This window comes from Oenanthe melanoleuca, chromosome 23 (assembly GCF_029582105.1).
Source record: "Oenanthe melanoleuca isolate GR-GAL-2019-014 chromosome 23, OMel1.0, whole genome shotgun sequence".
Lineage (NCBI taxonomy): Eukaryota > Metazoa > Chordata > Aves > Passeriformes > Muscicapidae > Oenanthe > Oenanthe melanoleuca.
The window spans coordinates 2,476,072-2,503,986 of NC_079356.1; the positions used below are offsets into that span (position 1 = coordinate 2,476,072).

The 27,915-nt window shown below is 53.2% G+C and overlaps 2 protein-coding genes across 2 annotated transcripts in view; both read left to right on the forward strand.

Annotated features, from left to right (window-relative positions):
* Positions 1–462: 462 nt before the first annotated feature.
* Positions 463–2,282, forward strand: YRDC (yrdC N6-threonylcarbamoyltransferase domain containing; the record flags this gene model as incomplete). Its single annotated transcript, XM_056508904.1, has 5 exons — positions 463–899; positions 996–1,110; positions 1,364–1,483; positions 1,581–1,723; positions 2,081–2,282. Coding segments are annotated over 5 exons (879 nt in total), but the record flags the coding sequence as incomplete, so codon positions are not given.
* A 22,109-nt stretch (positions 2,283–24,391) lies between these two features.
* EPHA10 (EPH receptor A10) overlaps positions 24,392–27,915 on the forward strand; it is a 31,476-nt gene continuing 27,952 nt past the window's right edge. Inside the window, exons 1-3 of the mRNA XM_056509104.1 lie at positions 24,392–24,609; positions 25,808–25,872; positions 27,040–27,709. Of these exons, the coding sequence (XP_056365079.1) occupies positions 24,435–24,609; positions 25,808–25,872; positions 27,040–27,709 (910 nt within the window). The 5' untranslated portion in view covers positions 24,392–24,434. The remainder of the gene's footprint in view (positions 24,610–25,807; positions 25,873–27,039; positions 27,710–27,915) is intronic.

The following is a 27,915-nucleotide window of genomic DNA, read 5'->3' on the forward strand; positions in this document are numbered from 1 at the left end:
GCGCCTGGACCCTCCCGTTCCTCCTCACTCCGGACCCCCCTGGGCCCATTCGTTCCTCCCCACTCTGGAACGCCCGATGCTCTGGACCCTCCTGTTCCTCCTCACTCCGGACTCCCCGATCCCCTCGGCTCTCCCGTTCCTTCTGTTCCTCCCCACTCCGGACCCCTCAGTGCCCCAGGGCCCTTTCGTGTGTGGGGGTTACTCCCCACTCCGGGACCCCCGATCCCCTGGACCCTCCCGTTTCCCCCGTTCCTCCTCACTCCGAACCTCTCCGATCCCCTGGACCCTCCCGTTGCCCCCGTTCCTCCCCACTCCGAACCTCTCCGATCCCCTGGACCCTCCCGTTGCCCCGTTCTCCCCTCTCGCACCCGCCGCTCTCCCGCCGTCTCCGCCCGTCCCTGGCGCGGCTCCTGCGCGCCCCCGGTCTCCATGGGAACGGCTGTGGCGGCCCCGCCGCGCCCGTTGCGTCACAGCCGCGCGCCGGAAGTGCCGCGCATGGCGCGGGTGCTGGCGCTGGCGCGGGCGGCGGAGGCAGCGGTGGGGCCGGGGCCGGGCCCGGGGCGCGGCCGCCTGGTGCTGCTGCCGCCCGCCGGCGGGGCCCGGCCCGGCCCGCGGGGCGCGCGCGGGGACCCCGCGGAGGGCGGCGGCAGCGGGCGGTGGCGGCAGGAGCCGGGGAGCCCCGCCGAGGCCTGGCGCGGCGCGGGCTGGGAGGAGGCGGTGGCGGCCGCGGCCGATGCCCTGCAGGCGGGCGGGCTGGTGGCCGTGCCCACGGACACGGTGTACGGCGTGGCCTGCCTGGCCCAGGACTCGGCCGCGGTGCGCAGCATCTACAGCCTGAAGGGGCGGAACGGCGCCAAGCCGCTCGCCATCTGCCTCGGGGACGTGGAGCGGCTCTACAGGTGTGCGCGGACATCCCGGGTGCGGCTCCTTCCCCCGAGCTCCGTGGCCCGGGTGACACCGCGGGCACCCCTGATCCCGCCGGCTCTGCCCTGCAGGTACTGCCACGTCAATGTTCCCGACGAGCTGCTGCGGGACTTGCTGCCGGGACCCGTGACCCTGGTCTTACAGCGATCAGAAGAGCTGAATAAAGACTTGAATCCATTCACGTCGGTAGGTCACGGCTACAGGGCTGGTTTTGTGCTGCTGCTGTAACATTTGTTGTTATCTGTCCCCAGAAGTGGTGCCTGTGTTGTGCTGCTCCCTGGACATGGCACAAACCAGCGTTAGGGCCTGACTTAAGTCTCATGTTATTGCTGGTTCATCTGTCAGTTCTGTGCAGTTTCAGCTTTAAGTAAAGAGAGCTTTAGGCAGTACAAAGTGCAAGCCAGTGTCTGTGTGTAAACCCTGCTGTGCTTGCCTGCAGCTGGTGGGTGTTCGCATTCCAGACCATCCCTTCCTGAGGGACCTGGCCCGTGCCTGCCCGGGGCCGCTGGCTCTGACCAGCGCCAACATCAGCGCCCAGGGCAGCACCCTGACCGTGCTGGTGAGTGCTAACCCGGGATCACTGCCACAGCCCCAGCTCCCTCAGCCAGCTCAGCTTTGGCAGCAAACCAAGGGCTGCTCTGCTGTTTCTCTGTCAGGAATTCCAGGACTTGTGGCCTCAGCTGTCCTTGGTCATTGATGGAGGCCCCATAGGAGACATCCAGAGCCCAGAGTGTCGCTTGGGGTCAACTGTGGTTGACTTGTCTGTGTCAGGGAAATTCTCCATCATCCGGCCTGGCTGGTGAGTGTGGCTTTTCCTTGGCTTTAAATGAAGCAGAGCTTTTGCATAGGGGTGGCTCATGCATTGCTTTGTTCTGTTTTGCTTTGCTTTGTTTTGTTTGCATTGCTTTGCTTCCTACATCAGTTTCACCTTCCCATTAATGTTAAATTAATGCTCATTAATTATGAGCACACACAGAAATCCTCAGGAGCTCTGAAATTCCCCTTTCTCACAGCTTCTGTGTGAAGCTGCAGTTTCTGGAGTTCATGCTCTCTTGGCTCTAAGTGTAATCTTGTGTCTTGCTGGTTGCTCTTACCCAGAAAATGCAGTTTTATTGCTCCAAACTCTTTGTTCTGATGGCTCTGTTTCTCCCTGCAGTGCACTGACACCCACAGTTGAAATCCTGAAGACGAAGTATGGCTTGGTACCAGAATCTTCCTAACCCTTGGGACTGGGAGCTGGTGGAGCTGGGCACTGTGTGCCTGTGCACTCAGGAATGGGTGATCATGGCCTTGTTTAATGAGGTCAATGGGTTATGTCAAGGTAAATAAAAAAAGATTAAAAAAGAAAGACTAAAAAACCCTTTCTGACCTCTTTGTGCTGCTGTACCATTCCCAGATGTCTGTTCTGTTATCCTGAGCAGGCTTTGTGAATAGTGATTATCAAAGTTAGACTGTTGTCAGGATGGTGTGGGGAAGGCCCTGAATGCCCCAGCCCCTTCTGAGTGTTCATCCCTTGCCATCTGCACTGAAGGAAAGCAGACATGGAGGGTTTGGAGCTTTGAGGATGTTACAGCTGTGCTGTTCTCTGGCTGCTTTTCTCTGTTCTGAATACGATTGAAACCTCCTGCTGAGATGAAACTCCCAGTGCTTCTGAAAATTCACAGTATTCAGATAATCCAGGCTAGAGCTGCTCAGAACAGCCTGTGCTTCCTCCTAATCAGAGAATTAAATAAGCTCTTAGTGTGATGATCTTCCTTCATTTAAGTGTGGAATTCTCTCTTGACTTTGCTCTGAGATGGTGCTAAGCTGCAGTAAACAGGGAGTGGATGAAAGGTCCACTGATTATTGATGGAGAAGTGAAGTCAGGAGCAAGGAGGGGTGGTGTGGGGTGTGGAGCCAGGATCTGTCCCTGGGCAGAGCAGCTCCTCTGGGGTCCCTGTGGGACGTGTGTGGGGTGCCAGGGCACTCCCCTGCCTGCACCCAGCCCTTGCACAGCTCTGGGATGCTTTCCCCAATGTCTCGAGGGCCATGGAGGAGTTTTCTGTTTGCTGCTCACAGGCAGCTGCCTCAGGCACTGCTGATGGATTGCACTGCACACAGCTGACCCCAGAGTCGTCATTGCCTGGCTGCAGCTTCTGCTCTGAGATCTCCAAAGCACCAGGCTGGCTGAGTTCCTGTCATTTGCAGAGTGGGTGTGATCTCTACTCTCTCCTTGCCTTTCCCAGTCAAGCATCCTGGGGGATGAAGGGGCTGAGGGCAGTCAGAGGGGTCACATCTTTCTGCCTGCACAGGATCCCTGGTCCTGCCTGTCCCCACGGTGCTGGTGGGCACTGCTCTGAGAGAGGCTCTGGTGTAGTAGAGGGGGCAGAGTGGGGCACTGGGGGTCCCCTGTGTGCCCTGGTGGTCAGTGGATCTGGGCAGGTGACTCCACATCCCCCAGCTCACACCAGAGCCAGAACTGCTGCCCTGGTGCCCTCAGGCCTGTGGGGGTTTCAGGGCTTCTTGAGGGCTCTGTAACCTCCCACCACAGTGAGCAATTTCTGCTCAGTGAGCAGCCCCTGCCTCTTTCCTCAGCTCATCAGCTTTTCATTGATCCTTGCTGGATTCTCCAGTGCTCATCCATCACTCATACCTGCCATCCACTTTCCAAACATTCCTGTTTTCCCAGTGATGTATTTCCCTGCTCAGACAAGCTTGACCATGGGTACGGCTGTGTCCCTGCCCTCTGTGGCTCTGCCCTGCACCAGGGGAGCAGCTGAGCCATGGTCACCACTAGAGCCATGCAGCTGAGGGGCACAGGAGCTGCTTCCCTGGCTGTGGGGCTCTGCTGCAGCAGATCCTCCTCCCCTGACTCTGAGACGTGCAGCTGGTGTCCTCACAGCCAGGAAAGGCTCCTTCCCTACAGCTGTGTGGGGAGTGATGCTCCCAGGTGAGGCACAGCCCTTGTCTGCTCACCTTGGCCACAGCCTGGAGTGGCATTTGCAAACAGCTGAGGTGGGCAGAAAACTGGAGGGAAGTGTCACCATCTCAGCTGGTGCCCCTGCTCATGGCTCACTCCCTGCTGCCAGTGTTCAGTGTCCCTGCAAGTGACAGCTTTATTTGTACCTCAGCACCAAGAGCACGAGCCATGCATCAGGCAAGGGTGAAAGGGTCAGTGCTGTCCTTCCCTTGCAGAAACTGCAGGCACTATAAATTCCCTCTCTCCTCTGGCTTCTGTCTGTGGTGACAAGGCTCTGTATCAGCATCAGGGCACTGTCACCACCTCTGGAATGTGCCAGCAGGGAGCAAACCCAGGATTTGTTACTTGTTCAGGTGTTCTTGGTGCTTCCCTAACCAGGACCCTGCTGCTGCACTGAGTGACTCAGAGCCCTGGGGTGGGACCTGCAGTGTCACCAGGACATGGTAGTTACACCCCAGCCCAGCCAGAACGGGGAGCAGACACAGCTCCTGCTGGACTGGGGAGGTACCTCTGGAGATGTGGAAGGAGGGACTATAAACACCTCCATAAACCTCCTCACAGACCAGGGGAGCCCTTGTGGAAATCACATGGGTGTGAGCACTCAGAGCAGGAGATACATGGTTTGCATTTTAATTAGCACTTGCCCTGTGCTAATTAAACAAAACTGCATCTGTAGAACCTCACAGCAGAGCCAGTTCAAACTCCTGGAGCAGTGGCTCAAATGAGAGCACCTGCCTGGGCCAGGGCTGGTACTGGAGCTGAAGCTGCTTGGTGTCCAACCCTTTCCAGCCCTCCTGGAATTGTTGGGAATGTTCCTGTCTGAGGCATCCAAGAGCCCAAAGCAGGGAGAAGTTTTCCTCCATTACTGCAGCCAGAGATCTGTGATGCTGCTGCTGCCCTCGTTCTTCAACACAATGAAAACCAGACTCAGGCTAATTAAGCTGGAAACACAAAATTGCAATTTGCAGCTGATTAAGTCTTTCAACCAATTTATGTTAATCTTCTGATTTATTTTCTTTTAATGCCTTGGCTAGGTGACAGAACTCTGCTTGGGAGATGCTTCCAGATAAAGCTCAGCATGCCCTGCCAGATGCTGGGAGCTCAGAGTGAGGGTTTTTCACAGGATACTGATTTAAGGAATTAGTCTGTAGAAGTGTGGATGATACAGACAGAAGGGACTTTGAGGTCATGTGGAGAGTCTGTTTCCTCAGACAGCATTCCCTCTTCCAGTTCACCCCAGGTACATTTGTCAGATTTGCTCTCAGCTCCCTTTTCTGGAGGATGTTCTGCCTGGCTGCTCTTCTTATTTTCCAGTTCCTTAAAAAAATATTAATTTGTACTGGAATTTTTCAGGAGCTTCATCCACCTTATCCATTTTTTCCCTTTTTCAGAGCTGCTGTGGTTTACCCACCCTGGTCCTGACACCTTGGAGGTGGCAGCAGGGAGTCCCTGGGGCTCTGGGCAATGCAGGTGGGGTCAAAGTGCTGGGATGTCACCACTGCAGCAGCCATGAACATCCCTGTGTGCAGGGAAAAGTCCAGAGGTCAAGGGCTTTTCACTGTGGAATTGTTAAATTAACTATTAATTTAATTTTGATTAAATTAGAACTTTTTTTTTCCTTACCAGCAAATGATTCTCTGCATAATTAATGCTGGCTGAGACTGCTGATTCACTTGCTGCTGCTGTGGGACAGAGCATTCCATTGCAGTCCAGGATGTGCTGGGTCCAGGGGCAATCCTGTAGAAAAGCCATGTATGGCCCTGGGGAGCACTTTGATCCCCAGGACAAGGAAAACACTGGATCAGATCCCCCTTGCAATAAAACAATTCATTTTTATTGACGAGCCCACTCTCCCCAGGCTCTGGGGTGATGCTCTCCACTAACTCTGCCCACAGGGGCTGGGAGTGGCCTGGCTGCAGCTCTGCCAGGTGCAAGTTGTCACCAGTCACAGCTTGACTGGATGAGGTTTCTGGGGAATGAGCAGCTCCCAAGCTCCAGTTACCTGCCCAATGTGGGCAGGGGGGAATTTTCAGTTTTTTCTCCTTGGTGTACAGTTGTATCCTCTAAACACCCTTCAAACACTGACAGGCTTCCCCAGGTGTGGAGAGAGCCCTTCCCTGCCTCCAGGTGTCTGAAAGCAAAAGCAGTGGTGAGTTCACAGGGATTTGGGGTTTTAATCATGAAACATCATCTTTTAAAGCCTGCAGTGAGCAGAACACTTGGCTTCATTATTCTGAGCATGTTTGGCCAAAATCCTCTGCTGGTTACCAGATATCCATTCCCATCTGCTGTGGCTGCAGCTGTGGTGAGAGGAGTGCTGGGGAAGGGATGGAGATGGGGCAGGGATGGATGGTGGGACAGGGATGGAGTGGGACAGGGATGGAGTGGGACAGGGATGGAGATGGGACAGGGATGGAGTGGGACAGGGATGGAGATGGGGCAGGGATGGTGATGGGACAGGGATGGAGTGGGACAGGGATGGAGTGGGACAGGGATTGAGGTGGGGCAGGAATGGATGTGGGACAGGGATTGATGATGGGACAGGGATGGAGTGGGACAGGGATGGAGTGGGACAGGGATGGAGTGGGACAGGGATGGAGTGGGACAGGGATGGAGTGGGACAGGGATTGATGATGGGACAGGGATGGAGGTGGGGCAGGGATGGATGGTGGGACAGGGATGGAGGTGGGACAGGGATTGATGATGGGACAGGGATGGAGGTGGGGCAGGGATGGAGATGGGACAGGGATGGAGATGGGGCAGGGATGGAGACGGGGCAGGGATGGAGTGGGACAGGGATGGATGGTGGGACAGGGATTGATGGTGGGACAGGGATTGATGGTGGGACAGGGATGGAGTGGGACAGGGATTGAGTGGGACAGGGATTGATGGTGGGACAGGGATGGAGTGGGACAGACCCTGCTGGCAGAGCAGGAACCAGCACACCTGGGAGCCCCAGGGCTGGCAGAGGGAGCAGCCAGTGGGGCTCTGTGGTGCTGGGATTGCAGTAAAACCAAACTCAGCATCCAGGATGGGCCTGAGAGACACCATCAGGGTCCTGCTGGGGATAGGAACAGGCTGGTCCTGCAGCCAGCTGGGAACACTGGTGAGGTGAGCACTCAGTGCAGAGACCATGCTTGCTCTACCTGTGCCCTCCATGGTTAATGCTCTGCAAATAACTTTTTGGCAATGGCTCCAATTAGGGCAGGACATCTCCCTGTAATCTGGATCCCTGTTGTGCTGTCAGACTCAATTCAAATTTAATTTGCTAAAGGTGTGCATCAGGCAGATTTTTTCTTTAAAACAAAAAGGAGGGGAAGATACCATTGATGGAAAAAATAATACAAGTTCATATTCTTCTTAACTTAAGGAAGGAAAAGAGATGCCAGAAAACACAGCTAAATTTACATTTTAATGGGAAATGTTCTGACTGCCTGCTCTGAGAAACACAAATTGCTTTCTGGATGGGACCCTCACTTTATACCAAAGTGCAGGGAATGAAATCCAGCAGCCCCTGATGAGACAAAGGGATATCTGGAGCCACAGTCCCCATGACCAGGCAGTGGCAAGGACAAGCCAGGGCTGGTGGTGAGGCCAGGCTGTGCTCCCAGGGCACAGGCAGGTGCCTGCAGGGACTGAGGGACGTGGCTGCTGGCTCTGCCAGGGAGCAGAGGCTGTTTGCTGTGTTCTGTTCTGTGTTTCAAACCCTGGGTGACCTTGGCCCTGCCCCTGCTGGTGCACCCCAGCACATTTTGGGGCTCTGACAGAGGGAGGGCTGGCTCACAGGAGTCTGTCCTCGTTTCTGTGTGGTGAGGTGAGGTGTCAGGAGCAGAAGTGCTCTGGCACAAGCCCCATTTCAGCTGTCACCACTGGCAGCTGCAGTGGGAGCCTCCCAAGAATCCAGCTGTGCCCTCTGGGGTCTCTCCCCTCCTCTGCTGCTCCTCAGAGCAGCTCAGACTTGCAGACAGGCTCCAGCAGTCCCTCTGCAGGGTCTCAGACCCCCATGCAGCCAAAAGCCGTGCCCAGGAGAAGCTGTTGTTCATTTCTTTGCATCTTAAAGCATCTTTGGAGATGAAAGCACAGCACAGTGCTGCATAGTCTTCTCTCTGGCAGGGCCTGTCACCTGTTCCTGGCTTATTCATGAGCACAGCAAAGACTTGTCCCTGCTGGGACTGAGCACCTGGAGTGTGTCCCCACCCCATATGGTGCTTTTCCAGTTGTCAGAGCAGTTGCATGCAGTGGATGGGATGTAATTCAGTGTCATATGGAAGAGGCATCACTCAGACAAGGAGACAAGATGCTTACTGGGGATGCTTCCAATCCAATAAAATAAGCAAAATCATCCCTGTTAGAGGCTCAATCAGAGCAGATGTGCTCCCCTGGGGGAAGCAGTATCACTGTCTGGAAACCAAGGCAGTGATAAATCACGGGTGACATTCAGTAATTTGTTACTGCCTTGTGCAAAACTGCTGCTCCTCTGGGCCAGTCCTGAGCAGCTGCCTGGGATCCCAGTGATTCTGATCTTCACTGTCACAATGGGTTTGTCATGGGTGAGGTGGTGACAAAAGGCTCTGGATGAAGGAGAACTGTCCTGCTTTGAAGGACAGGTGTCTGCCAATAAAGGCAGGAGCTTCTCTTTGATATGGAGAATGTAAACCCCCTCCCTCCAAATTATTATTTTAATCCTGAAATTAAGGGGCTCTCAGGCAAAGAGATGGGAATTAGGAATAACAGTTCTTTACTAGGAAAATTAAAATAGAAATACAGTATTACACAGAACAATCCCAGCCCTGCCAGAGTCAGAATCCAAGCTGACACCCGTCAGTCAGTCAGGGTGTTGGCACAGTCCCATTCAATGGTGGCTGCATCCTCCTGCAGGGGCAGATGTGGTTCAGCTGGAGCAGTGCTCCTGGAGAAGGTGCAGTTTCCTCTGAAGCTCCAGGGATGATGTGGAAAGGTCTGGTTTTCCTCTGGAATCCAGTGGGAAGAAGGTTCCTTGGTGTCCCAAATCTCAGTTTTTATCTGGGTAGGAAATGTTTGGCTCCTCCCCTGGCTGGAGCATCTCCCATGGGATGATGGAATTTTATCAGTCATGCCCTGGGACTCACTGGCCATGAACAGGAGATATCTCCTGGAGGGAGGATGGGCTGTGGGAAGATAAAGATGATTGCCCAGCTGGTTTAAAGATGGCCCATGAGCAGAGGATATCTCCATGGAGATCAGGGTCACTGCCCCAGCTGGGTTAACAGAAGGCCCATTAGCAGACAGTATTTGCTGCTGTGGGAAGAGCTGTCCCCACTGCTGGCTCTGCAAGGCTGACAGGGCTGCCCAGAGCCCTGGTGGCTCTTGTGTGCTGGGACAGAGAGAGGTGTTTTCTCAAGGCTGCAGGCTCAGTCCTGCTGTTAGTGGCAGTGGCAGAAGCACAGAGCACTCACAGGGTGCAGCACAGCAGAAGTTCTGTAAAGAGATGGAGCAGCTCAAGGCAAGTGCTGGGGATCTGGGTTTCACAGTCATGTGCTGAACTCCTGCCCAAAAGTGGAGCAAATTTGGGAGGGGGTGGGATGGCAGCTGTGGAGTTTGTTGGTCACACACAGGAGCTGTTGGGGTGAAGCTGTGTGCTGGGTGGGGCTGTGGTGGAAGAGAGTGTGTTGGGCCCTTCAAAAACATAAATGGGCACTTATTTGGTCCAAATTACAGGATTCAGTGCTTCTCCTGGGACAGGCAGCCTTGCCCTGTTCTCCCTGGCAGCAGGATGCTCTGCACTGAGATATAGCAGGGGCTGGGACCCCTCCCTGGTGTGAGTGGCCAGTGGTGCTCATGGGGTTGACTCAGGAGCCACAATACCATTGGAGAGAATCCTGAGAACTCCCTGCAAAGATCCAGGCCCGACCCAGAAACAGCTGCCTGAGTTTAACCAGCAAGTTTGTGTCACAAGGGCTCTGTGGGTTTGGCTGGACTGAATGTAATTTCCCCTCCAGAAATCACAGGGAGACAAAACACCTCCTAAAAACTTCCCATGATACTTCAATTGTGAAGCAAAATTTATGTTTTGATTTTGGAAATCAATGGCAATTCACAAATTATTCCCCAGTGCTGCTGCAGGTCATCCATCAGCGTTGGTCTCTGCCTGACAGGAGCCATTAGGGGCTTTGTTTGGTTGTTTGTTCAATATTAGTGGTTTGTTCAGCTGCTCTCCAGGTCGGTATGGTAATGACAAATTACAGGCTCGTGGGCTTTCTTTCCAGATTTAGAAAATGCAGCTGGATGGCATCATCACAGTGGCCCTGAGCAGCAGCAGCACCTGGGATGAAGCAGAGTTGAGGAGGGCATGTCCCCGTACAGGTGGGTCTGGTGTGGGGCAGCAGGCTGGAGCTCCAGACACACCTTGTGTCCCTCCTTCTTCCCCAGGATGTTTGTCCTTGTGCCCACTGACAGTCTGGAGAGACCAGAACATCTCAGGGTCACTGCTGCTCCCTTCTGTCCCACCACTGCCCACTGTGCTGGCATCACCTTTGCTGGTTCTTTAATGACCTAAAACAGTCGCTCATGACACCTGTCAGAGGTCCTGGGTGGTGGTGGGATGCACTGAGTGCCCTTGTGTGGCAATTCTGGGGGACTGAGCAGCAGTTCAGAGCATGGGGACACCAAGGGGGTCCCGAGCTGGGGTGGGTGTCCCTCCTGGACCTGGAGCCATCCCATCCCTGCTGGGCTCTGCAGGCATGGGGCTCTTTGCCAGCACCAGGCCTGTGCTATTATGGGCAAATTTCCTGTGGAATGCTTTTTTAATCTTGGGAGAAATAACTTGATTAGTAATTATTGGTGCAGAACACTTGGGGAGCCTCTGCAGAGGGTGAGGACAGGAGCTGCCTGTCAGCTTTGTCACCTAATTATAAGATTGTTCCATGCCAAGACTCTGGACAGAGGAAAAAATCCTCAATGTAATTGCACTGGTCATATTTTATAGCCTCTAATTACTTGCTTTGCAATTAACATTTCTCTGGCTGGCAGGGGAGCTGTCACAGCCCTGGCTCACGACACACAGCTCGATTCTTCCCAAGGTGCAGCTCCTGGGGAAGGGGATCAGTGTGGTCAGTCTGAGCCCCACAGCACAGCAGGGAAAGGGGGGCTGGTCATCACTGGGGGGCAGCTGAGGGATGTGATGGTGTCCGAATCTGGGACAAGATGCTGGTTTGAAAGCAAAACCAGTGAGAGACTCCAAGTCAGAAATACAATTTAATAGGGGAAAAAAAAGAGAAAAATAAAATACATGCAATAGTACAAAAGAAAAACCACTGACAGAGTCAGAAAACAACCTGACACCCTGCTAGTTGGGATTGTGGTAGCAGTCCAGATGAAGGAATCTTGTTGAAGCAGTGATCCTGTAGAAAGGTCTGGTACCTCTTGTCCTCTGGAATCCAGTGGAAAAGGCTGCTCTGGTGTTCCAAATCTCAGTTTTTATCTGGGTAGAAAATGTTTGGCTCCTCCCCCTGGGTGGAGCCTCTCCCAGTGGGATGATGGAATTTTATCAGTCATGCCCTGGGACTCAATGGCCATTAACAGGAGATATCTCCTGGAGGGAGGATGGAAAGATAAAGAACATTTTCCCAGCTGGTTTAACAAATGGCCATTAACAGGAGATATCTCCACAGAGATAAGGGGCACTGCCCCACCTGCTTTCAGCAGATGGTTTTAGAATACAAACTTTTGGGCACATCTTTACATTGTAACCTGGGTCTGGGCTTGATGGCTCCACCTGAGCTCTGTGTGAACATGAATCAAAATTCTCAAGTGAACTTTTGCTGCATCCATAAATTCTTCATTTATCATTATTAAAGATACATCAACATTCAAACTCTGGTTTACAGCTGGAAATTTACTTTGTATCATTGTCTCTGGTACAGTAAAATATTCTTGTCCAAAGCCCATCAGGCAGTTTTCTACTTTTAGGAGCTAATGACTCAAAACAGAGCCAGAAGAGCTGTTGATGTGAATGAAGGGAAGGCTGTGGCTACTGGGGTTTCCCTCCTGAGGAATTGTGAAGGGACCCCAATAAACAGGTAACTGGGTCAGCCCACCCTCTGAGCTGCACCTCCAGGCACTCTCCTCTTACATCTTACATATGTTAAGCCTCTGGTTCTCTCTGCACTGGCAAATCTTCAAAATCCTTCACCTCCAGGAAAGACCATCTGCTGCTGCAGCAGCACAAAAACAGCTTTTGGCAAGCACAAACTTTAGTTTATCATTTTAATTCAGCCCAGTGCCAAAAGTTCAGTAATTTATTGTGCCTTTTGCAAGGTTTTCCTTCAAGTGTCTGTATGACTGGTGTTTGTTTGGGAAGTTTTAGGGATTTTGATTTGTGTGAGTGTCTCAGAGTTGTCATGGTATGGTGAGAGGACTTGTCGTCTGAAACCACCCTGGGCTGATGTGCTGTGCCATAAACACATCAAGTCCTAAACTAAAACTCTTCTAATAACTAAATTAAATGGAATCAGAGATAAATCAGCAGTTAAGTGCATTTGTGGTGTTATCAGTGGAGTGGGGATGATGCAGGAGCTGCAGCCTGGCCTGTCCTCCTGGGGCTCAGAGGAGGAACAGCTGTGGCAGAGGTTGTAGTGGATAGATTGTCCATTTGTTATTTCCTTTTGGCTTTGCTGAGGAAGTTGTCTGATTTGTAGGACCTTTGCTCACTCACTGGGACAAGCTTGTGTTTTGGTTAAAGCATTACAGAAGGATAGAGTGTGATAGAATGTGCAATGTTATCTTCAAGAAGCAGTTGTACTTCATAATATGAATTAATTAACACTTCCCATTTAAACCAAGTAGCTAATTACAGACCTTTTAACTTAACAGAGTGTGGGAAGGGATAATATAAATGGTAATTATTGAGTTAAGCAGAATGTAATGTGCATCCAGGGCTCACCTGGGACATCTCAGTCAATACTCAATACACAGCACCTGCTGCTTCCCAGCCCAGCACAGCTCCTTGGAGCTTCTGCATTGCTCTGTTCTGCAGGGAGGCAGAAATGTTACGTGGAGTGGGTCAGGGCAGCTGAGACCTTGTGCCTCTCCAGCTTGCCTTGATTGAGCATCATTCCTGGCACTGCACAGCCCTTACAGTAACACAGAGGAGAAATTCATTTAGCAAGGCTTAAGGTCAGATTCTGAGAGTTAACAGCTGTGAGGTCAGGAACAGAGTTACAGGAGGAAACAAAACATAAACCAGAGCCCTAGAGCAGGGGCCAGGCTGCTGTAGGGCTCCATGTGGCCCATGTTAGTTAGTTTGTGGCCAGTGAGAACAGAGGCAATGCTCCTCAAGCCTTCCTATCAGATGGGAATGGATGGGAACCATCCCAGCCCAAGTGCCACATTCCCTTCTGGGTATGTTTGGTGGAGTAAACCTTTCTGCAGGCTGGGGCAGCCCTGGAGAGCTGCCAGCACTGACCACAGCCATGCTGGCCCTGCAGCAATGGCCCAGCAGCTGATGTGAGCTTGGTGACTGGAGGGGATGTACTGGCTGGGGAACTGGAACTTGACACAAACCCAGAGCTGTCTGGCTGGAAAATTCTGGCTTGTTTGGGAAAGGTCACTGTGATGCTTCAACTTGAGCTGGTTGGATTATGAACAGCCCCAAAACCCCAGCAATAGATGGAAAGGGGGATAAGATGTTCCAGGTGTTCCTCAGCAGGTGATCTGGGCAGGATCCAAACTGCAGCCTGCAGGCAGAGGGGAGACAATACAGTGAGCTGAGCTGAGGGTGAGGAAGGGCTGGGTGAAGAGGCCAAAGAGCCCTTGGGTTTGCTGTGGTGAGGGCTCAGTCCTGTCCCTGGCATTGCCATGGCTGGGAGAGGAGCTGGGAGGGATTCTGGCAGGAGAGACCCCCCAGCTGATGTGGTGGGGACAGGTCCTGCCAGCTCCCAGTCCTGCAGCAGGAGGTGGGCACTGCCTCCTCCCCTTCCAAGCCAAAATGCTGATTTCTGTCTAATCAGCCCCTTCTGTGTGCTCCAAGAAGCTCCTCTGCAAAGGGTTTGAACAGGGATGAAACCCCCTGTTAAGAAGAGAGGCTGCTTAAGTACCTGAGGATGGTGCTGGCTGGAGCTACTCTTGTGGAATCCCACTCCTGTGGAATCTCAAAGCTGGGGGTGCCATCAAGGGTCCCCAGCAATCTGCAAGGGAAGAGCTGCTTCAGAATTACTAACAGTGGCACCCTGTGTCCTCTTTGGTCCAAGCTGATGTTTGCTGAAGGATATTGGAAGAATTGGTAGAGCTATTTCTCTTTAATCCTGTCCCAATAGACAGAAAAAGCTAACAAAAAGGCAGGAGAACGTGTGCTGTGTTGCCTAAAACAATTTAATTCATCTAAATTTGGATGAATTAAAAGCTTAACAGCATGAAAAGGTATCATAGCCTCACAAATTCTTCAGGGAACTTGTCTGGGCTATCCCACTCCTCCTTGAGACCAGTGACACTGCCAGCCAGCCAGTCCTTCCCTCTGGGGCTGTTCAGTACTTGCTTGTTGGATTTGCCCTTTCTAGGAAAGAGGTTTTAGGGGCAGGCAGATGGTGGCTTTTGGCAGGGATGCAGCATTTTGTGGCAGCTGGGGGGTTTGAAGAGCCAGGATACCATTTCTCACTGTTTGTGGTTTGAGTTTTGTTTGATGAGTCAAGGGATATAAATAAATGGGCTGTGTTTGTAAGGGTGGTGCTTCTGCATCTCTGACTGGCATGAACAAGGGCTGGGGGGGAATAGTGGGTAGGGATGTTTCTGAGAATCTTCTTCAGTCTTTGCTCTCCTTTCCTGGCAATATCAGCAAGCACTCCAGCACTCTGCTCTAATCTAATCAGACCTAGGGAAACAGGATTTGCTGCAGTGTCTGACCACTTAGGTACCCACCAGCAGAGTAAATACCAGACATGTTCTGTGAGAATGGCCAGAAGCTGTCCCAGCCCCTTCCAGTGCAGAGATCTCTGGAACTTGGGCCTCTCCCTGCTTTGGGCTGCTGCTCCAAATTCCACCACTGCAGGTGGGTTCATGGTTACAGAGGATCTGTACATGGAGAATTTGACCAGGGGGTGTGCAGCCCCTTCCTTCTCATGAGCATTTATGGATGTCTTCCAAAGTGTTTTCCTTTATCATTCTTGATTAGTAGATAAAAGGCCATTTCTTCTTTTAATGGAGTCTCTGATGCTAATGGTCTCCCTCCAATCAGATTAAGGTGTTTTGGCCCATTTTACTCTAAGGGAGGATGATTGAGAAATATCTGGTTTACAGCTGGCTCCTTGCACTCTCACTGTGCTGTGCTGCTGCCACTGAGACACTGCCAGGAAATAAAATAAAAAAGGCTGGAGGAGTTCCCCCCCTCCCTTCACAGGGGCTCCAGTGTTCCCTCCTCCCAGCCCCCTCTGTGCTATGGGCACATCCTGGGAGCAGCCAGAGAAGCACAAGGAGAGGAGGGGAAGGCTGTGCTGGGGCTGTGCTCACCCCTCTGAGCTCCTGGGGCAGTGGGAGCTGAGCTCCCCTCCTGCCCCCCCTGCCAGCCTCTGCCCTGTACAAGGGCAAAGCAAAGTGCTGCAGCCTGCTGGATAATCAGAGCTATTAGATCACTTGTGTGTGCAAGAGGGTGTGAAATGCAGATGGCTGGAGAACCCTGGGGAGCAGGAGGGAGAGAATGGGGACGTGCCCATGTCTCTGCTGAGGCCAGGATGGAGCAGTGGCAGTGGCTGCTGGTGTCCCTGAGCCTGCTCAGCCATGGGCATCTCTCTGACTGGCACAGAGCAGCTCCCCAGGCTGTGGTTGGTGCCATTGTATTAACAAGGCACCACTTCTGCATTTTAAGCGTGTGCTCCTTGATATTGTCCTGCCTCTAAATGATCCTGGAAATGCATTGTCTACTTAACTACTTTTTAATTAAAAGTCAGGGATATTAGAAAAGAGAAATCAATTCTTGTCACAATTAAGACTTGGTCTGAACAATTGCAGCATGTTTCAGTGAAGGATCCTCTCTGGGCTTATTGATCTGTATTGTCATAATGTCTAGGTTATTGCCATGGCTCAGACAGTCTTAAATGAATATTTCACCTGAATTATGAATGTTATCTGGCAGGCAGAGGAGGCTGCCTGCTGTCACTCAGAGCCTGCAGGGCTCCCTGGGCCCCACACCTGCCGGCCTGGGCTGGGATGAGCACCTTGACTGCCACAGTGTCAGCTCCTCTGTGTGCTGATTGTGCCAAGGGCTGGTGACTCAAATGAAACGTCTCAAAGCTTGGAGGCAGCCAAAGGGCAGCCAGTGGCACCAGCTGAGCAGGAATTGGCAACTGGCAGTGCCCAAGAGGGTCCTGCAGCTGGTGCAATGCTGTATCTCCCCGCAGCCGGAGCAATGCTGCATCTCCCTGCAGCTGGAGCAATGCTGCATCTCCCTGCAGCTGGAGCAATGCTGCATCTCCCTGCAGCCAGTGCAATGCTGCATCTCCCTGCAGCCAGAGCAATGCTGCATCTCCCTGCAGCCAGTGCAATGCTGCATCTCCCTGTACTGGTGCAATGCTGCATCTCCCTGCACCCAGAGCAATGCTGCATCTCCCTGCAGCCAGTGCAATACTGCATCTCCCTGTACTGGTTCAATGCTGCATCTCCCTGCAGCCGGAGCAATGCTGCATCTCCCTGCAGCCAGTGCAATGCTGCATCTCCCTGTACTGGTGCAATGCTGCATCTCCCTGTACTGGAGCAATGCTGCATCTCCCTGCACCCAGTGCAATGCTGCATCTCCCTGCAGCCAGTGCAATGCTGCATCTCCCTGCAGCTGGAGCAATGCTGCACCTCCCTGCAGCTGGAGCAATGCTGCATCTCCCTGCACTCAGTGCAATGCTGCATCTCCCTGCAGCCGGAGCAATGCTGCATCTCCCTGCACTCAGTGCAATGCTGCATCTCCCTGCAGCTGGAGCAATGCTGCATCTCCCTGCACCCAGAGCAATGCTGCATCTCCCTGCAGCCGGAGCAATGCTGCATCTCCCCGCATCTGGAGCAATGCTGCATCTCCGTGCAGCTGGAGCAATGCTGCATCTCCCTGCACCCAGAGCAATGCTGCATCTCCCCGCAGCTGGAGCAATGCTGCATCTCCCTGCAGCTGGTGCAATGCTGCATCTCCCTGCACCCAGAGCAATGCTGCATTCTCCCTGCACCAGTGCAATGCTGCATCTCCCTGTACTGGAGCAATGCTGCATCTCCCTGCAGCTGGAGCAATGCTGCATCTCCCTGCACCAAGAGCAATGCTGCATCTCCCTGCAGCCAGTGCAATGCTGCATCTCCCTGCAGCTGGAGCAATGCTGCATCTCCCTGCACTCAGTGCAATGCTGCATCTCCCTGCACCCAGAGCAATGCTGCATCTCCCTGCAGCCAGTGCAATGCTGCATCTCCCTGTACTGGAGCAATGCTGCATCTCCCTGCAGCTGGTGCAATACTGCATCTCCCTGCACTCAGTGCAATGCTGCATCTCCCTGCACCCGGAGCAATGCTGCATCTCCCTGCACCCGGAGCAATGCTGCATCTCCCTGCACCCGGAGCAATGCTGCATCTCCCTGTACTGGAGCAATGCTGCATCTCCCTGCACTCAGTGCAATGCTGCATCTCCCTACAGCTGGAGCAATGCTGCATCTCCCTGCACCCGGAGCAATACTGCATCTCCCTGTACTGGAGCAATGCTGCATCTCCCTGCTAAAGGGAGCAGGAGCAGAGGGCAGGCCAGCACAGGGGCTGAGCTTTCCCCACAGGTGGCTGTGGCTCCCCCAGCCAAGGAAGTCTCTGCCTTCCTCTCCTTCTGCCTGTCCCTCTCTTTCTCTTCCTGCCTCTCCCTCTGCAGAGAGGGGCTGGTGGGAGGTCTCCAGTACTCTCCACTGTGGAAGTGACAGGAGAGTAGGAGGCTGATTAATCAAAATCTAATATGATGAAGGACCTTTTTAAAGGTAGAAGATGTCCCAGTTACGGTTTGTCTGCCCTTTAAAAGTTCTTGAGAACCAGGGGGTCTTGGAGGAAAGAAAATCGATTTCTCATGGTTCCTCTTTTACCTTGGGGCAGAAAGTAAATTCAAAGGGGCCCTGCCATGGAAGGTCAGAGTCTGCTGCTGTGGCTGATAATGAGATCTCTCAGAGATAAATCAAAACACCTGGACTTCACCATGGAACAGCTACTGGTTTAACCCAAGGTTTGGAATCAGGAAGAAGGGAGAGCACGTGCTAAACCTTGCCTGCTGTGGAAGCAGAGGTGGCAGCAGCAATGCTGCAGCCCCTGTTATGTTGGTGCCAGAGCTGTTCCCTCCTGCCTGGTGGTGTCTGGCACAACCAGCCCCTCCCCACAGTTTGTGCAGAGCCCCCACCAATGTACTTTTCATGTCATCAGTGCTCCCTTCCATGCAGTGGCACAGCAGCAGCTCCTGCAGCTGTGCTCCCCTCAGTCCTGTGAGCTGCATCCCCCAGACCTGGGGGCTGGGGAAAGAAAACCCTGATGGCCTTGGCAACACTCCTTGTGAACCAATAGCTGTGGCTTCCAGGGCTGCAGCCCACTACATCCCATCTACTTTGTGATAAGTAGGATTCACATAATAACTTCTGGCTCACATTAATGCTTTTAATCTGCAGACCTCAGAAAGAGATAAGCCAGAGAAAACCAGGAGAGAGATGCTCAGAAAAAAAGAAAAGAAGCAGGGAAAAGTGAGTAGGATGAACTCTTTACCTCTCTATCCCATTAGCATGATCGCCATGGATTGCACAATCCTGTTCTGCACAGGCAGCCTGCAGACCTGGAGGCAGCACAGAGCCTGCAGCACTGGGGTGGCTTTGGCTCTGCTGGCTGCCCTCAGGGTGTTGGGGAGGGCTCCAGCACAGCCTGCCCCAAGTGCCTCCCCCTCGCTGGGGCTCCCCAGCTCCAACATTTGCTGCTCTTTGTTTTGGGCCCTCGGGCTCTGTGTTCGTGCCTTTGCTGTGTGACTAATTGGAGAAGTGTTTAATCCTCTTCTCCACCCATGTCACTGTTATACAGCCTGTGATTAAACATGCTGACAGCTGCTGCTGTTTGCAGATAACAATGCTGCTTTCTCTCATTCCTACACTATCAGTCTCATTAGGAAGTTTTATGGCTAAATTAGTCAGTCTGGAATTGAATAATGTGTGCAATGCATGCACTGAGAACTGCACCTTCCTGCTCTGGGTAGCCAAAAGTGATGGAGACCTGAACCACTGCATGGGGCAGAGGCCCAGCCCCACACCAGGGTGGCTCCAGATCTGAAGGTTAATTTCTGTCCCCATGTGGGCTCTCTTCAAGGAGACTCTTTCAGGGATGAGCCCCCCAAGACAGCATTAAGTGTCTGGTTGGCAAAATCCTCTCCTATGCTTCATCACAGCAGATTCTGCAATACACATAAAAAAGGGCTCTTTTCCCACTCTTCCTGCATGAGACACTCACATTTCCAGAGAAGGTTCCTGGTAGGCTTGGTGCCTGGCTGTTCAATACAGCAGGAGCAAACTGCAGCTGCAGATGGGAACAGGTTGTTTCTGCCATTTGTTATTTTTTTTTCCCCCTAATTATGATGCAGATTGGATGCTCTCTCCAGCATGCCCTCCTTTTCTGTTTATTCAAGCAGGATTTTTGGGAACCTATATGCCAATTTCTTTCTATAGAATGCCCTATTAGGATGGAGAAGAATTTATTGCTTCCCTGAGCTGCAGCCCTTTCCCCAGGCCAGGGATGGGAGCAGGGCTGGATGTGAGATCCCTCTCTCCATCCTCAGGACAGGGCTGGCAGGACACTCATGGCAGGTATCCTGGGGGTCTCTCTCTCTCTGGGGCTGGCAGGGTGGCAGGAGGAGCAGAGGCACCTGCAGGCATGGGAAGCTGTCCTGCTCTCTGCTGAGAGCAATCTGTAATCACTGGAGAGCTTTCAGGGAGCTGGACACACCATGCTGGTGCCTTATTTAGAGTCTGTCCAAGTGCTGAGTCCTGGAGTGCAAAATGCAACTATGAGTTAGCCACAGCTGGATTAAATTGCTAATTATAATTTGCAAAGTGTATTCCCATCCTCTGTCATGGACAAATGAAACAGACTCACTCTGCATGACCTCCCTGTCACCCTCACCCTGTGCTGGGGGAGGGATAATTGGTGAATGTCTTGTGGTGATTGAGTTACCAAGTGAGTCCTGAAGTGGCTTTCCTCATCAGTGTGTCACACAAGTTGCATTTCTGATTTGCCTGATGAGTAAGAGCCAGAGCAGCATCACTCCATGGAAATCCACAGCAGTTCAGTGCCCTTGCTGTTATTGAGGGGCCAGGAAAGTTAGAAATCTTGGTAATGCATTTTAAATGGTGATCACCACAAAAATACAAACATGAAAAAGCTCTTAATAAACAGAGGAAACTCTGTAACAGGGGAATCCAGGCCCAAGGTGCACTGGCACTTTGGGGTCCATCTTTAGGGTGCTCAGGGATGCTCTCCTCAGGAGCAGAGTGAACCAGACTGGCACAGCACACAGTGTTCAAGTTAACCAAGGCTGGGTTGCAGATTCAGTGCAGTGCAGCCTGGAGCTGTTGAGGGAGGTCTGGAATGGCACCAGGGCAGGCACTGGCCACGCTGGAGCTTCTTCCCTGGCACTCAAAGCTGGACACTCACCTCAGAAGCCACCTGACCAGCAGGATCAGCCTGTCTAAAATGCCTCTGACAACGAGTGTGGCCACAAGCTACAGATCTCTTTGTGAAACATAAGCAGCCTGCTGTAAGAGCATTTCTGATGTGACTGAAAATGAAAATCCTGACAGCAGCACTTCAAACAGAACTGCTGCAAATCTCTGTAAGTGGTTTTAATGAAACAGGAAGAGAAGGAGAGCAAATCAAAGGTAGGACAACTCCTTTGCTCAAATTCCTGTAATTGGTATCAAAATTGTTAGTAGTTGTTTGCCCCATTATACTTGAGGTACATCCTAATTTCTCCCTCAGTTCTCAGAGGTTTTCACCCACCTGAGCTCTCTCTCTGCACCTCTGCCTTTCAAGCAGAGCAAGGGAAGGCACAGTAGAGGGGGAAGAAGCCTGTGGGGTGCTGATCCTGCCCTGTGCTCAGCACCAGCATCTCTGAGGGGCAGGACCTGCATCCTCCAGAGCTCCCCACTGCTCCCAGGGGAGCAGGTCCCCCAGACTCCTGAGCTCAGTGCTCCCCTTCAGCTTCTGCCACAGGCTGTGACACCTGCATCCCTCCTGTCTGCCTCTAATTAACAGCATGTGGTCCTTTGTCTCTGATTGAGCTGGAATTTAACACTGAGTGGATCTGTGCCCCAGCCAAAGGTGGGGCTCATATTGATGGTATGACTTACATAAGTGTAATGATATTATGCTGCCTGGAGCCCTGGATTTTCTCACTATATGATGAATATGAGGCATTTAAAAAAAAATTAGACACTCTATTTTACATTATTCTCTACAATGTGGATATCTGTGGGCTGTCTGAAAATCCATTAGCAAGAAATGTAAAGATGCTTAAAGGCATTTACCCAGATTAGCTGTGTTTATGCAGTCAAGGGTCTTTTATGTGATTACCTTAAAAGCTGAAGAACTGCTGCAAAACACTTTGTGCAGACATCATGAAGCAGAGCACAGATCTGAGAAAGACAGAGCTGTTAAAAACAAGTGCACAGCTCTGGCTGCTTTGTGTTTGCAGACAAACAACCCAGAAGGTAGAAGGGTTTTCCCTTTGCAGCCCTGAGGCTGGGCTGTGCAGCTTTGAGCATGAGATTTATGGGGAAGTTTTATATCAACTTTCATTTTCACTGTGATTTCTGCCAGTTAGGAGGGGATGAGCAGGGATGGGCCAGCACTGGCTGTCAGGGAGTGCTGTGCCCCTGGGATCAGCTGGGGGTGCCAGACTGGTGAGGTGCCTTTGGGACCAGATTGTCTGAGCCCCTTTCCTCTGTGGGATATTCTTTAATGCCAGGAACACTTGTGCTGTATTGCTGCTGCCTCCTCTGCTCTGCCTCTGCCCTTGTCACGGCAGAAGTCCTGGAGAATGTTTGTGTGACATGCCAAAAACAGAATAAAATTGCAGAAATCCTTTATTTTTCATTGTACAAAGATACTTACAAGTGTGGAAGAGAAAGGAGAAGTGCAAAAGCTTCCATGAGATTTCTGCCTGCTCTGTCTTTTGTCAAGGACTGCTCTTTCAGCTCTACACTGAGGCCTGCATCCTCATGGCTCCTTTGTCCTTTAGCATAAAAAGTAATTTGTCAGCAAAAGAAGTAAAGTTTTGTTTTTCAGTACAGATCTGGCTGTCCTCCCACTGAGACTTTCAACTCTTTATCTCAGGAATTGATGGTCTTGGTTTCTGATTCTCTTTCTGTGGTGTTTGTATTGATTTTTTTTTTTCCAGGAGGGTTATTTTCACCGTGGTGTCACAACTATCTTTCTGTCTTCACTTCCAGCAGGTAATAGCTCAGCTTGGCCAATTACACATTTTCTGGGCTAGCCCTGCTCTTTGCACAAGCTCCCCTGACAATCTGGAGCCTGGCTGACCCCATGTCTTTGCTTTCCCTTTGCTCTTGTCTCTGCAGCCTCCAGTCAGGAGTGGGGAAGGGCAGCAGAGGTGACCAAACAACCTGGATATTCCCCCTGGCCCCTTGCTGTGCCCCTCAAGGAGCTGGTGGGCTGTGCCATCCCAGAGACAGCATCTCTCCATCCTGTCCCTGCTGTGGTTTGGGCTCATTAACAAACCCAGTAGTGCCCATTAAAGGCTGCTCTGTTTCTCTGTTTTCTTCACACCAGCAATGGCTTTGTCTGAAACAAAAATTCATGAGATCGTTTTCCCAAGCATGATACTTAAAATCTTAATTAAAATACCTCTGGTTGTTCTAAGACCAAGATTTTATAAGTGCTTGGAATAATATTTCAGATAAATGGAAATGCTTTGTGCTTTTAACATGACAGACCCTTCTTCTAGTAAAACATATCTAACATCAAATCCTCCACACACTTCCAAAATCCTCTTCCCTACTTGGCTCCTCAGTGACAGGGGAGAATACATGCCTGTGGAGCTGGGTGGTGAATGGAGCTGTCCCAGGGGTTTGGATTGATTTGCTTCATGACACTGATACCTTCCACTGTCCCAGCAGTGTGAATACTAAAAGGAAGCTGCTGTGCCTGGAGGCAGGCAGGCAAGATCCCCTATATTACACTGTGAGAGTTGTGTGTCATATTAGAGCAATCTGGCTTTAAAGGGCATCTTTCAAGCACAAACTAGCTTTTTCCCACACTTGACTGATCACACAAATAACTGTGATTAAAGGTCAAGTGCCTTTATTTTACTTTTCTATTTTACTCCTTAAAAATTTATATGCGAAAGAAAACCTAGAAGTTAACATAGCATGAAATTGTTACACAGTTCTGAGCCTTTAACGACAACTAAATATCACTTTTTCTTCCTGGGTGGCTTGAGAAATCTTCAGTAATAACAAGTCACTTCTTTTGGCTTCCACTTGAGAAAGATTTTAAATAAACCCTGTATTTTGCTTCTCTATGATGGAGGGAGGGTTTTTTTGATTGTGTGAACTTGTAGCCCCAGTCAGCGTGGCTGCTCCTGCTCTCACCAGGTGCAGCAGCACACGATGCACTGATCCACACTGAGCTTTCCAAGATGGGAAGAACATTGATAAATGGATGGGAACTTCCTCACCAGTAAAGTTAAACAGAGAGAAAAGGAATGACCAGAGCTGGAAACATCCTCTGTCTCCAAGTGTCCATCTGAGGTCCGAGCACCACCTCCAGGGGTTTGGCATGGGCTGTGCTGGATGGAGGCTCAATGGTTTTACTTCAGACCTGCAATATTTTACATTTGACACATAATCACAGAGAACACAGGAACTCGCTGAGCTCCTCCCCAGCTGCAGGAGGCTGGGCCTGGTGGCTCTGGTGAGGCAAGAACTGGAGAATTGCCTCCCCCAGCACTGCTCTGGGTGCGGGTCTGGCAGCACTCACCCCACCCGGGGCTCCCTTTTCCTGCGCTTTGTCTGCGCGTTTTTGCTTCCACAGCAGCTGCTGGGCTCGCAGGACCTCGACACGAAGCTGGGAATAAAATTTCAACCCAGAGGTGTCGACAAAACCGACATTCCCGGGCATCGCCCGCAGGGATGAGAGCTGCCCCGCTGTTCTGGGCCCTGAGCTGTAGGAAGGCTCTAACCCAACACTCCCGCTCGCTATCAGCAGCAAACACCATCTGGGCATGGCGATGGCAAAGCACCGCTGGCTGCGGCACCAGCGAGGGCTGTCCCTGCGCCGGGCAGCAGCTCCAGCACCCAAAGCCCCGCACGGAGCCGGGCTCGGAGCGCTGCCCCGCGCTCCCTCAGGAGCAAATCCCGCCCGCTCCCTCAGGAGCAAATCCCGCCCGCTCCCTCAGCGGTCCGAGCGCCCTCCGGCCCCGCCCCCTCTGGCCCCGCCCCTGCCGCCCATTGGCTGCGCGGGCCGAGGCCCCGCCCCGCCGGGGGAGGGGCGCGGAGCGGGAGCGCGGCGGCGGCGCGGGGCGCGGAGTCCCGGCGCCATGGAGACGGCGCTGCCGCCGCTGCCGCCGCTGCTGCCGGTGCTGCCGCTGCTGCCGGTGCTGCCGGTGCTGCCGGTGCTGCCGGTGCCGCCGCTGCTGCCGCTGCTGCTGCCACTGCCACTGCCACTGCCACTGCTGCTGCCACTGCTGCTGCCCCGCGCCGCCGCCGAGCAGGGTGAGCCGGGCGGGGCGGCGGCGCCTCTCGGTGCTCCGGCGCTACCCGGTGCTCCGGCACCACCCGGTGCTCCGGCGCCTCTCGGTGCTCCGGCACCACCCGGTGCTCCGGCGCCTCTCGGTGCTCCGGCGCTACCCGGTGCTCCGGCACCACCCGGTGCTCCGGCGCCTCTCGGTGCTCCGGCACCACCCCGTGCTCCGGCGCCTCTCGGTGCTCCGGCATCTCCCGGTGCTCCGGCATCTCCCGGTGCTCCGGCATCTCTCGGTGCTACGGCATCTCCCGGTACTCCGGCACCACCCGGTGCTCCGGCACCGCCGTGCCCCCCGTGCCCGGCTGCCTGGGCGCGCGGTGTCCCCGCATCGGCCCCGGCTTTGGCTGCCCGCGGTTGCGGTACCGGGAGCGGCCGGCTCGGCTCACGGCGGGGTTGCTCCGGGGCTGGCAGGACGGGTTGTGGGGCGGATGTGCCGCCGCTCTCCGAGGCGCGGAGATCTGCCGGAGGAACGGGAGAGCACGGACGGGTCCTCGTGCAGTGACCGGGTCAGCCCGGGGTGTCCCGGTGCCCGCGGTCACCGGAGGCGCGAGCAGCGCGCTGCCGGTACCGTGACAGGGAGACGGTTCCAGCCCCGGGTCCGTGTTCGCGGAGGTTGCGGACGGAGCCCGGTGGTGTCGGAGGCGGGAAGGGAATCTCGCTCCGAGCAGTGTCGGGGATGCGCCCGCCGGGGATGCCCGGGGATGTGTTCCCGGGGTCTCAACCTGCCGGTCCAGCGCTCTGGCTCTTTACTGGTGTAGAAGGATCGTGAAGCTGTGAACTGAGGGAAATAGCTCTTCCCGTCAAAGATAGAATTGGCTGGTTTGTGGGAAAAGGGTGCTGTTTGCCAGGGAAATCCCTGTTTTAAAGCGGCTGCTGGTACCTTTCAGTTCCAGCATCCGCGCGCTGTGGGCACGGTTGTCTGTGGTGTCCGAGCAATCATCCCTGCGCTGGCACAGCCGATCAGGTACCTGGGTTATTCTGGGTGTGCAGTGAGAGCTTCCTGCCGCTCACACGGTGATGCCAGGGCTGGTGGAGCCGGCTGGGAGCTGCTCCCACGCCCTGGGACCTGGCACGGCATGGCATTAAGTTTCCCAGTGCATGGACTGGGTGGGTTTTACCAGCATTTCCTGTGTCAGTGATTTTCCTAACATGCTGTCTTCCCTGCAGTTGTCCTGCTGGACTCAAAGGAGTCGCAGGCGGAGCTGGGCTGGACCTCACACCCATCGAACGGGGTAAGCACGGGGGTGGGACTGTGCCTGCACCCCTGGAGAGGGTGAAAGGTCTGCCAGCATTTGAAATCCTGCGGTGTGAGCACTTTGCTTACCACAGAGCCGGGGTGGGGGCTGGCAGCCACGGGACTCCTCTGTCAAGGTCGATGGGAGCTTGGCATGATCCGTGCCAGGAGCCCTGGCAGCAGAACGAGGAGTGAGGCATTGGCCATGTGAGTCCCTCCTCAAAATGGATTTAACACTGGTAAAACCAGCCAATAAACACTGGCTAGTTAAGGCTTTGTGTTGTGGTTCGAACACCAGAACAAGAATGAGCAGCAAGGGTCAGTCTGGCCCTTAGGACCCAAGAACTGAGGAATTCACTGGGAGCTGTGTCATGTAATGTTTGTTTCATCAGCCCCTGGCTTTGCTGCTGGTGTTGGTCTAAAGCCACTTTCTGTAAGCTTGGAGTTGTGCTCCTTGCAGCTTTGGGTTCATTGTCCCAAATGAAAACAAACTGTTCAGAGGGAAGAGTGGTAAGTCCTGGAGTCATCTGTGCAGCACAGCTGTTTGTTTGCAGAAGAAACTCTGTTCTGGGTATGTTTTGACTGTTTTGTATAAATTTACCCCCAGAAAGAATTACTTTGAGAAATTGCCAGGTCATCATTCAGGCTGTGCGGGTTGAATCATCATTTCATTGATCAGAATCTCTGCTGATAGCTTTGGGGAAACGCTGTTTCACTTGCAGTTGGAGGATTTCTCCTGTTGCAGCTAAAACTTCTCCTGGCAGAGAAGATGCTGCTGTTCATGAAGGTGTTTGACATCCTTGTGTGATGATGTGACTGGTGTCACACCTCTCTGGGTGGCCTGACCCCATCCAGGGTTACACTGTGTGGATGCACCTTCCCAGGGACAGAAAATCTGAGGAGTGTGTGGGAGATGAAGGCTCTGGCTCCTCAGCAGATGATGTGTCCAGAATCAGGCTTTGTTTCCCAAGATCTGCTGCCAGTGCTGCCTTTCTGGTTGTGTCTTCACATTTGCACCTCTGCAGAGAGCTCAGGTGGTCCAGGTGCAGCTGGTGGGTTTGGTGGGCTGAGGAACTTCCAGTGCCTACGACACAATGGGGAGTGACATTCATACTGTTGGTGTGTCTCAGCTGAGGTGTTACAGCCCTCTGTGTCCTGTCCCCAGTGGGAAGAGATCAGCGGCGTGGATGAAACCCTCAAGCCCATCCGCACCTACCAGGTGTGCAACGTCATGGAGCCCAACCAGAACAACTGGCTGCAGACGGGCTGGATCGCCAGGCGTGACGGCCAGAGGATCTTCATCGAGCTCAAGTTCACCCTGAGGGACTGCAACAGCATCCCTGGCGTCACCAGCACCTGCAAGGAGACTTTCAACTTGTACTACGTGGAGTCTGACTCGGAGCTGGGCCGGAGCGTGGGGGAGAGCGAGCACACCAAGATCGACACCATTGCTGCCGACGAGAGCTTCACCCAGGGAGACCTGGGCGAGCGCAAGATGAAGCTGAACACTGAGCTGAGGGAGATTGGGCACCTGAGCAAGAGGGGCTTCCACCTGGGCTTCCAGGACGTGGGCGCCTGCGTGGCGCTGGTCTCCGTGCGGGTCTATTACAAGAAGTGCCTCAGCACCGTGCAGAACTTGGCCGTGTTCCCCGACACCGTGGCAGAGACAGCCTTTGTGACACTGGTGGAAGTTAAGGGCACCTGTGTGGCCCACGCTGAGGTGGATGTGGACAACCCCCCTCGGATGCACTGCAGTGCAGAGGGAGAGTGGCTGGTGCCCGTGGGGAAGTGCATGTGCAGCCCTGGCTTTGAGGAGAAGGACGGGGGATGCACAGGTAAAAGTGGCCACTGGTGTCCTGGCAGGTTTTGTCCGTGTCAGTCCATGCTGTCAGCCCGTTGTCTCTTGTCAGCAATGTGTTTCTTGGGGTGATGGCAGCTCCCCAGGTTGTTTGGAGGGTGGCAGGTAGAGGGCACGGTGCAGCTCTGGCTGCTGTCTGGCATTTCCCACAGCTTTATCTGTCATGTTAAAATTACTCTAGAA